General features: G+C 30.8%; 1 protein-coding gene across 2 annotated transcripts; it reads left to right on the forward strand.

Moving 5' to 3' along the window:
- The first annotated feature begins 6175 nt into the window (after positions 1-6175).
- LOC136985109 (stearoyl-CoA desaturase 4-like) lies at positions 6176-9820 on the forward strand. Of its 2 annotated transcripts, none has more exons than XM_067282315.1 (4): positions 6176-6284; positions 8004-8134; positions 8453-8658; positions 9386-9820. In XM_067282315.1, exons 1-4 carry the CDS (start codon positions 6230-6232, stop codon positions 9801-9803), a joined length of 810 nt encoding a protein of 269 aa, XP_067138416.1. In that variant the 5' UTR covers positions 6176-6229; the 3' UTR covers positions 9804-9820. The 2 variants fall into 2 exon arrangements, with proteins under 2 accessions (XP_067138416.1, XP_067138418.1); XM_067282317.1 differs by lacking the exon at positions 6176-6284 and adding an exon at positions 7837-7887.
- Positions 9821-10893: the final 1073 nt, after the last annotated feature.

A 10893-nucleotide genomic window follows, 5' to 3' on the forward strand; every position in this document is an offset into this window, starting at 1 on the left:
TTGCCAATACTATTGCCACGATTTAAGAAAAGAGAGTAAAATTTCGATCTACCGTGAAATCGATGATGTGTTTTGGTGCTGTGGTTTTGGGCTGCCTTTTGAGAGCGAGGGAACATAAATATTTCCTTTTCTGAAAGAATGCAGAATGCTAAAGGATACATCCAACAGCAAAAAAAGGCATTACTATCCTTTTGAGAAAGACTGGGGGATCTTCAGTGGTAGTTCCAGCAAGATAACGCTCCCATCCATACCGCCAACATTACCTGGAATGGTTTCTGGCCAACGGGATTCAAGTCATGGATTGGTCAGCCATGTCACCAGATTTGAACCCTGTGGAGACTGTCCGGGGACTTCTGATCAGGTCAGTCTGCGCAAATGGAACACCACAGATTTGAATGTTGCAATCATTCAGAAATGGGAGGAAAATCCTCAGGGTCGATGACAGACAGAGTTCGAACTCGTCAAGGCTTATTTCTTTAATAGAATTATTCTATTGTTTATTTTAGAACGTGATACATTGTATATAAATGTAAAACCACGTTGAGATATATAAAATTAAATTTGGTTGTAATTCATCTGAAACAAATTTTAAAAAACCGTGTGTTCTTATCTTTATTGAACGCGCTGTATTTTAGAAGTACGTCTAATATATCCAGAAAATATTCACGATTAACATAATGCTTTACCGCTCCAGAACATACAAGGTGCATAGCAAAGTCTTTATACATTCACGTAACTGATGAACAGATAGCTACAGTCATGAACTTGAAGTATAGTTATTGTAAAGTGACTCCGCTACAAGACGAAAATGATGCACAATACGGAAAAAATCAATTACAAAGTTGTAGAGCATGAACGATATAGTACAAAAGGACATCCTGCATACATCAATAGCGTGAATAGAAAGCGTGAAATGTTAATTTGTCGGTATGCGGTACCTGTCAATGCTACGTCACTAATCGCATCACAAAGCAATAGATTTTGCGAAATAGAGACAGAATAAAAAATACACATTTATATCGGGGACAGTGCTTATCGTTGCTCGTAGGAATAATTCGCCATACCTACCCCTAACACACTCTTTCACCTCCCGTGCCTTGTGACGTAGCCTTAATTGCAGGCAAATATTCACACTCTCTATTCGCCCTGTTAACTATATACGAACTTCCAGTGCAAATCGAAAGTCACGTTATTTCAATTCAAAACTTTTCCCCTGAAAGCAGTTAATAGATGGCCGGCACGACACTACTGTTAAAGGAAAAGTATGATGTGCAGGGGCAAGGCACTACTAATTTAAGGTGGAGAGCATATATTTTAAGTTATTACAACAATTACATTATCGAAAATACTGTTACAAAGGTAGATATTTTTGTAATAACTAATAATATAACGATAGAAATAAATAAATAAAATAAAACAAATAATAAATAACGAGGATCTTTTAAAAAAACGATCTAAGCTATTAGCTGAGAAGAAACTATCAGATTCGTGTAAACGATTCTTGCTCTCATACTTTGTTGAGCATGGGCTATTATTCATTTGCGCATCAGCGAATATTCTCTACCTCCGAAAATAGGATAAATTATCTCAGCTACTGTTTCAAATAAAACCACAGTTCTAACACAGTAGGTCGAAATTAGAACATTCCACGTTTTGTTCATTCAAAAATGGATAAAGAGGACACGCCACGTACTCCCGAAAATTTGAAGGGTTGTGTAATATCGACTTTCCTGTAGCGTTGTGCTTTAAGTATTTTATGATAAAGCTGTCAGTGAAGAAAAATCTCACAAGACAGAAAGAAAACTATAATATAGATCTTAGCATTTTATTCACCTAGAGGAGGTAAAACAAATGAAAAAGAATAAAACAAATTTTCCAAAAAGACTCAACGATTGAACCAATACACACATGTATTAATGGAGAAAGGTTCGAGTGATTTCTTTGAAGTGTTTATGTATTTTGATGTAGAACATGATGAAGCAATGTTTTGTTTAGATACTTGTTTGTTATCCGGAAAATTTGTTTTATTCTTTTTATTTGTTTGGGTGAATAAAATGCTAAGATTTAAATTATAGTTTTCTTTCTGTCTTGTGAGATTTTTAATGAAATCAAAACGAAATATTCACTTACTACAAACACAAAGAAACCCAGCACTACAGGGAAGCCGATCTTACACAACCCTTCAAATTTTCGGGAGTACGTGGCGTGTCCTCTTTATCCTTTTTTGATTGAACAAATCGTGGGATGTTCTAATTTCGACCTACTGTGTTAAAACTGTGGTTTTATTTGAAACAGTAGCTGAGATAATTTATCCTATTTTCGGAGGTAGAGAATATTCGCTGATGCACAAATGAATAATAGTTCATGCTCGACAATGTACGAAAGTAAGCTTCGTTTACAAGAATCTGATAGTTCTTTCTGAGTTAGTACTCGGATCACTTTATAGAAGACTCCTCGTATATTATGTTTAAAAATCTAAATAAAATTTATATTTTATTGAAAAACTTGTGTTGTATTATCCCAATAAAAAACATATTTTTAATTACTTTTTTATGGATTTAAATAAAATTCCTATCGACTGGGACAGATCTTCTACTCTAGATCAATGAGAGTTTTCTATTCGATAATTTAAAAATTGGCGTTTTTGCATTTATTTTACTGCATTTGTAATTTAACAGCAAATATTTTGTTGCAGCTAACAAGTATTTAAGCAAACATCTGTACAAATTTCTCCAGAATTTATAACTGTACATGTATTTTTTCTTAGGTATACTTTTCTTAGAATATAATATATTAAGTAGGAGTAATATGATAATTAATATTAAATTCACTCCGAATTGTAAAAACAATACAATACAATACAATTAAAGCTTTTTAAATATAATATTAAACATAAAGGTTGCCTAAAATTACGCTAACAAGAGGAAAAACAGAGGAAATTTTCCGGCAAGTCACGTTTGACCAATTTCCAGTTTTATTATCGAAATTTATGAGCCGTATAGATTACTTATATAACTTGTATTTCTAACTGTATCATCACCTTGACAGCACCAAGAACAAACTCGACCTTCCAAAGGTGTTTGTAAGTAATGTTCGGTGTTTTAGAATATTTTTCTCCAATTATATTTATCTATATAACATTTAAATTTAATTATATTGTAGAAGTATTTTTCATTACTCTTTTTTTAATATTTAAAACAATACTTAACAGTTCGATATAATAAATATATTGAATAATTTCAATATATAACGGAGCAATGTATGTATGGATAGGAATGTTAAATCCCTGTTGACTTTCTCTAATCATTCAGCTGTAAATTACTAATATAATCATTATACCAATTGTTATATATTGTTTCATATTGATCCAACTTTTATCTTTGTGATTTTTTTGTGGATAATTGGAACCGTAGTCTTGAACTTCATTCCTAATTTTCGTGATTGATCTGTGTTAGGGTCAGGTCTATATAGAATTGCTACACGGATCTGTATTGTCTATAATGAATGATGCAGTATCGTATTCGTAAATCCAGTTTAATTAACCTGATTTTCAATTTTTAAATAATTTTAGTTTTTCTCTACGGGTACTAAGACGACCTTTTACTTTTACCCATCGTGGGTTCGCCCGGGCCCACAATATGGCGTATGTGAATATAAAGTTATGTATCTTATAAGATTTAAAATGTATAAATCAGTTTAAAAATCTCCAGAAATAGATTAGAAACGAAACGTGTTACAATATAACGGACTTTTTTTTATATTTTATATTTTTCAAAATGATACCCTGTATTCCTCAAGAGCAAATTGAAGACTTTTTTCGTTCAACACCCTGGCATATAAAAGCCGCTATCTTCACTCGTGTGTTGCTACACAAGGTAGTGTTCCAAAATTTCCTTTCGCGTTAAAGTGTTATTTTCAGTCACTCATGAGAATAATGGAACATATCAAGAGAATCTTTTTTTTTAAAATTTGTTTAACCATCTTCTTAACAAAAGTATCAATTTTATTAAAAGAAAAATAAAAAGATAGGCAATGTTTTCTTGTAACATCATTTGCTAGAGAAAATTTAGATAGGTAAACTTTTGCAAGCCTGTAAATTACTTTTAAAACATTCAATTAAGAATGAAAGGAAAGTTTCTTCAGTACCTGTAAATAGAATGAATAACCTTTATGTAATAAATGGTGACTTTTTACAGAGAAATGACAATCAACACAACCGTAACCAGTTGTGTCATTTGTGTTGTCATTGATTGATTGTGTTTTATTACACAAATGACAAACAAAACACAAAATCACTTATTATCCAACATAACTTGCGGTGGTTGCATTTGAATTAATTGGTAGTTAATTAGACAAATTGGATGCGTTTACAACCATTGTACAAATGCCAATAAATTTAGAGAACCACTGTTTAGGAAAGGACAAGTTTATCCGACCGTTTCGATTGTCTTTCTTGACATTTTCTCACAGCGTTAACTTATGTTACACTTCGAGCATACGCGATAAAAATAGAGTTAATTCAACACATCCCGATTGTTATCCTTTACGCAATTTAAGAAATCTTTGAGTCCGGTAGCAGCTTAATGATTACATTGTTTTAAACAGATCCAATGCAAATAATTTTTTTCAGAATCGATGACGATGTTTACAAAACTTATTAACAAAAGTATTAATATATTTCACTTTGACACCAAGAGCCAAAAAAGCTTTCTTGGTGTCCAAGTGAAAACATTCCCCAAAAGGTGTGATAAGTCTTCAGGGTAGAGACTTGTATAGAAGCTTGATAACCATTAAAACAAAATTTAATTAAGGAAAATAAATAATAATAAAAAATACCTTTATGTTGAATAGAAAAAAAAGTATCAAAGCATAAAAATATAGCCCACTTAATCTTCCTTATGTCAAGGTAGAACAGAAAGATTAATAGCTTGACATTTACGTGAGATTTTAGGAAGTTACTGTATATTTCTCATTTCATCCACGAGAAATGGAGAAAAAAATTATTTATGGGATAAAATAATGGGATCAAAAATGGGATAAACAAGCTTGCATTATTTTAAATACATAACTGATACATTTAAATAACTAAATAATAAATTGTGATAAATAAATTTACAAATATAATAAAATCGACACGAAATTAGCCGATTATTTAAATGAAATTTGTACAGATTCCATTTATATCCGCGGTATGCGAATCACAATGGTAAACAACAAAGAATCATTGTTTTTATATTAATATACAAAAGTATTTCTATAAGTACAGTTTATGAATTAAATGTAATACAGTAAAACTCCGAAAAAAATTCTTCGGAACGGAGCGATGTTAAAAAAAAAACCGTAATTCTTCCATTATTTTCAAGACCTATTCAGGATACAGTAATTTTGATATAATTTTGAATAATCGAACAACTTTTTTTAATATTATATTCCTAGAAAGTGAATGAATATAATACAAAGAAGAAAACAATGGAGGCTCTTATAGGGAATTTCATTTCATTTCTTTTCTTTGTTTAAATCATATAATCGCTGGATTTATTTTAGGAGAAGAGGAAAAAGGAGAAGAATTTCAAGCATATCGCGCTTGTAAATTTTGTCACGTTTCCGATTGGTTATCCGTAAATAAGTCACGAACAATTTATTGTTTCTATATAACTGAGTTCTTTGCCAATTCAACCTTTTTTTCTTCTCTAAGCACTTAAGAAAAATAGGTTAAATCACTCTGTGGATAAGTGTCAGTAAGTCAATGTAGACATTTATATACTTAAATTATATTTATTTATTTTCCTAATAATATAGCTAAATTATCATCATGATAATTTCTTATATAAAATTTGTTTTATTTTTGTTTTTAATGTAAATAAAATTATATTTACAGTAAATTTACTTTTTTTTTTCAATATTTAAAGAGATGTCTACACAAAGTATTTAAAGAAAATAATTTATTCTTCGTTGATATTAATTACAGATATTTAACTTGAATTTCTGTAAAGTTACGCAGAATGTTACAGATATTTAATAAATTATATAAAGTAGAGGTAAGTAATTTAATGTAATTTTGTATTATGCGAATGAACACTAATTACACTAAACGTTATTCCGTAACTTTTAGGTTTCAAAGAATTTGTCAGTTTTAAGTACAAAAAATGAAAATCTTAATAAGAAATTCAATAGGTCATACCGGAATGAAATCATATGGGGAAACGTTCTCAAGTTCATCATTTTGCACATGTTGGGAATTTGTGGATTCATCCAATATTTCAACCTTAAACATTACATATACAGTAAGGATTTCCTTTTTGAAATCTAATATTAAAGTTATAAATTTCATTATTTTCTTCAACTTAAAGAAACTTTCTTATTATTTTAACTATATTAAGTTACGTAAAAATTGAAATTTGAATTTATAAAAGATAAAATCATAATGATCGGTAGAGGCAAGCCGCCAAGTAAGCAAGCGAATTAAGCGAACTGTACTTACTGGAATTATTAGAATACTTTCTAATAATTGTCGGAATTGCTGTTATACTCTTCGATTTCTCATCGGTTTTACATATATACTTTCTCTGTTCTTAGCTTTTTGGTCGATCTTCACTAAATTTTTTTTTTTTTTTTTTTGCTTAAATATAGTCTACCGTTAAACCTGGAAACTCGCTCCTCTCCTAATTTCATCCTCCTTATTAATTCCTAAATTTTTTGTCCGATCTGTACCAAATTTTTTATAGTTCTTCTCTGTGACTCCGAGGAAAATAAAGACTTTCAGAACGTAGATCAATATGTAATGAAAATTCTTGACACCACCATTACAACTTTTGACCTCAGAACGGTTACTTGACGTCCCTGATATCACGAGTTTCCATAGGCAAATAATTAAAAATGTAAGACGTAGTCATTGAATGAAGGTTTCATACTTTATTGTATTTCGTGTACTGTACATCTAAGATAAAACGGTGGTAATTTGAAAATGATTGATCTACGCATGGTTGACGGCAGTTTTTGTACCTTTACAGGTATGTTTTTTAGATATATTTAATTACTAGAAATTAAGTAATTTTTGGATGCTGGTACCAAATGAAAACAAATTCAAAAATACATGATTTTATTTGTATGAATCAAATATAACTTTTTATTAGTTTATTTTTAATGAATGAAAGTTTAGATAGTAGATATAACTCACTTCCTATTAAATTCACTGTTTGGTAAAAATTAATACGTTTTTAAATAGAATATTTGATCTAGCAATTAATTTTATGGTTAGATTTACCTTAGGTAGCCAAAATGGCGGCTCGTCTCTGATTCCAGCAAACAGAAGAAGGGAAACAGTGGGGACGCACGTTCTAATAAATTACCATAATTATTACCAACAAAATTATTAGAATAGGTTAGGTTAAGTTAGAACGTGAGTCCCCACTGTTTCCCTTCTTCTGTTTGCTGGAATCAGAGACGAGCCGCCATTTTGGCTACCTAAGGTAAATTTAACCAATTCGATATCTCGAATAAGTGAGTTTATAATAAGGTACTGTAATTTATTTCTTTAATTATCTCTTTTTAATAAGAATAGGAATTCTATTGCAAGAAGCAGTAATTTGTTTGATAAGTAATAATATAACTTCGTAATAAACACCAAATTATAGCACAAATATTGATAGGCAAATGGCCGATTGCCCACCATGATTAAACCAGTGAACACTGATCACGGTCCACTAAGGGGATGGCCAGTGTTTTTCGAGTTTTCTTCACGTATGTAACAACCTAATAGGAGCCAATTTTCAGAATATCTTTCCACGAGCCCAAGTATTCTGTTGCCGTACTCCATCGAGCCAAACAACCGATATATTAGTAATAGATCAAACGAATGCCGGATTAAATCGAGCTACTTCTCCACTAGTATTAATTAATTCTAAATAAATAATTTAATTATAATTATTAAATTTTATAAGAGATGGCACCTAACGCCTGCTTCTAGTGACAAATTATTTAGAAATTAAAATTTTTATTTTCAGTGTTAATAATGGGTAATTTTTGTTCGCTTGGAATTACTGCAGGATCGCATAGATTGTGGTGCCATAGAACATACAAAGCAAGATTACCATTGAGAATTTTATTGATGCTACTAAATTCTTCCATGCTTCAAGTAATTTTTTCTCTCTTTTTTTATTTATTTTGCGTGTAAATTCATCTAACCGGACAAAATTTATGCAAAAATAACGTTGTAGCTGTTATTATTATACCAATATCACTGTAACAAAAGTATGGACATGTGTGTATATTTTATCGTCCATCACTTCAACTCTAGACAGGCCAGACTAACTACTGGTATTCTTATATCAGTTGCTCACTATACGAGCATCTGTACAATAAATCGCTATACATTACGAATAATACATAATTAAAAATGGATTTTTAAAATTCATATAAATTACATATGATTTTCTATGTATTTATTTTGCAGGATAACATATACGTGTGGTGCAGAGACCATCGTGTTCATCATAAATTCACTGACACTGATGCTGATCCATATAATTCCAAAAGAGGTTTTTTCTTCTCTCACATGGGTTGGCTTATGGTGAAAAAACATCCTGCAGTCATAGAAAAAGGAAAAACTGTTGATGTTAGCGACGTTCTAGCCGATCCAGTAGTTCAATTTCAGATAAAGTATAGAAATTTAAAAACATTTCATTTACATAAATTTAAGACTTGGCTTTAACTACTTTAACTTCACAATTTATTTTCCATGTTTTAAAAGTAATGATTACTTTAAGTATATTCTTCATCAGAATGCTATGCTATAATACTTTGTTTAATTACATTTTAACACCCGAATAGGGGCCAGTTAGAAGTCCTCCCAGGAGGTACCACTTTGGCAGATTGCCTATTTGCTGCGTTGTGTTTTATTCCATTAATCCAATCCATTTTATGACATTAGTTTAATACTTTCTTCCGTAAGCCGTATCCCTTTTCTTCTGTTGTTAAGTCAACCTTAATTAATCTTATTCAAACTTACCGTTCGCTCTACCCGAATTTTTCATGGGATGGCTCACCCATAATCCATTACGATTCCCAGAGCGATAGAAAAAGATAGGATTGATGGAATAAGACAATGCAACACTTGGCAATTTGTTAAGGAAGAGGCATCTTCCAGATGGATTTTCTATAGAATACTTCGCCTATTTATGTGTTATACAACTGAAGAAAACTCAGAAAACTCCAGTCTGTTGATGATGTACGAATCCGCGACCAGCTCTTACTGTTTATTGGTTATATCCATTCGGCCATTGTTGGGCCCAAGAACAATAAACTTAAACAATGATTAATGAATAAAAGTTTAGGAAAAATTAATATAACAAAATTTTGTAATTTAAATTTTTTTTTTATTTTCCAGATACTATGTTCCGCTTGTTATATTAATGGCCATCGTCGTCCCTTCTCTGATACCTTATTATTTTTGGGGTGTAAGCTGGCAAGAATGTTTTTGTATATCATTTTGCTACCGATACATTCGTAGTTTACATATCACCTGGTTAGTTAATAGCGCGGCACACAAATGGGGATATAAACCATACGATAAAAATATCTCTTCTGTTGAAAATGCTATCGTTTCTTACTTAACAAATGGAGAAGGCTTCCATAATTTTCATCATAAATTTCCATGGGATTATTCCACAAGCGAATACGGTTGGAGATTGAATATTTCAACAGTTTTTATCGACATTATGGCCTTTCTGGGTCTCGCATACGATAGGAAGAAAGTTTCAAATAAATTAGTTGAAAAATTCAAGAAGAAATATGATTTGAAATAATACGTAAATAAAGGAAAAGGACTGCTCGAATTGTTTAATGAGGCAACTTATTTGGAATAAATCGACACAAAACACTTATCTTTAAGAATAATAATAATACTGTAATAATACTTCTAAATGTATTAAAAATATATCATAAAATATATAGAAAGACTTCGTTCACTTCAATTATTTCCGACTTATGGGTACTAAAAAAGGCATTTTTAAATTGGACTAATCGGGCCAATAATAGAGGCAGCCTGGGGTGAAGAAAGTAAATAATAACTGTATAGTGTCGCCATCTTCTGTAATAAAAATTAAAATTATTATATAAATAAATAATATTTTACAATTTTTTGTTTTTATTTTACAATTATAGCAAAATTTAGCAAAGGTTTCCTGATTAAATTTTTCTCGTCGTTAAATAAGATTAATTAAAAATTATCTAATTTACGAGAAAAAAGCGATTAACAACCTTTCTTTATCATAGGACAGCGCAGTGGATATTTATTTGCTGACCCTGCGAATCGTTATATTAAATATATAAATATAGAAATTACAGGCGTATTGTAAATCGTCTTTGAATTTATCATTATATTATTATGTTTTAGTATTTTAAAAAATTCCGTAGAATGCGAATTTTGTACCAAAATAGTACCATAACGTGTCATTTTTGGTGCTGCAAGTACAAACGTTTTACGTTTGCAAGACGTTAGTTCTATACAGAGATTTTTAGCAAAGTTAAGGAATTCTGTTCTGTATCGTCCCCACTTCTCATATGTAAAACTTAAAGGCGAACAACCACCCTCTTTGACAGTAATTGATCCTGTCCCATGTATCTGACATGCAGTGCGATACTGACTTTCAAGGTTACCAAATTTGCAACATGTTCTGGATAAACCATACATTTTTTTAGTGTCCTCATAACCGAAACTTTATTTTCGTTATTTGCAGGGCCAAAAGTACCATAATGACGAGATTTTTTACAAAAATGTCATCCGCATTTCTTGAAATTTTACCATGCCAAATTTAGTTTCGTTTGAATTGATAAATCAAATAAAATGGCTACAGAAAGAGTTAAATAGGGGTACGTAAGAACTAGATAGGCAAG

This window comes from Centruroides vittatus, unplaced genomic scaffold (genome assembly GCF_030686945.1).
Source record: "Centruroides vittatus isolate TY-2023 unplaced genomic scaffold, ASM3068694v2 contig_950, whole genome shotgun sequence".
Lineage (NCBI taxonomy): Eukaryota > Metazoa > Arthropoda > Arachnida > Scorpiones > Buthidae > Centruroides > Centruroides vittatus.

Coding starts and splice junctions, on each gene's coding strand:
- LOC136985109 (XM_067282315.1), top strand. CDS start 6,230: ATGTTGGGAATTTGTGGATTCATCCAATATTTCAACCTTAAACATTAC. Junction 6,285..8,003: donor CCTTAAACATTACATATACA/GTAAGGATTTCC, acceptor TTTTATTTTCAG/TGTTAATAATGGGTAATTTT. Junction 8,135..8,452: donor TAAATTCTTCCATGCTTCAA/GTAATTTTTTCT, acceptor TTTATTTTGCAG/GATAACATATACGTGTGGTG.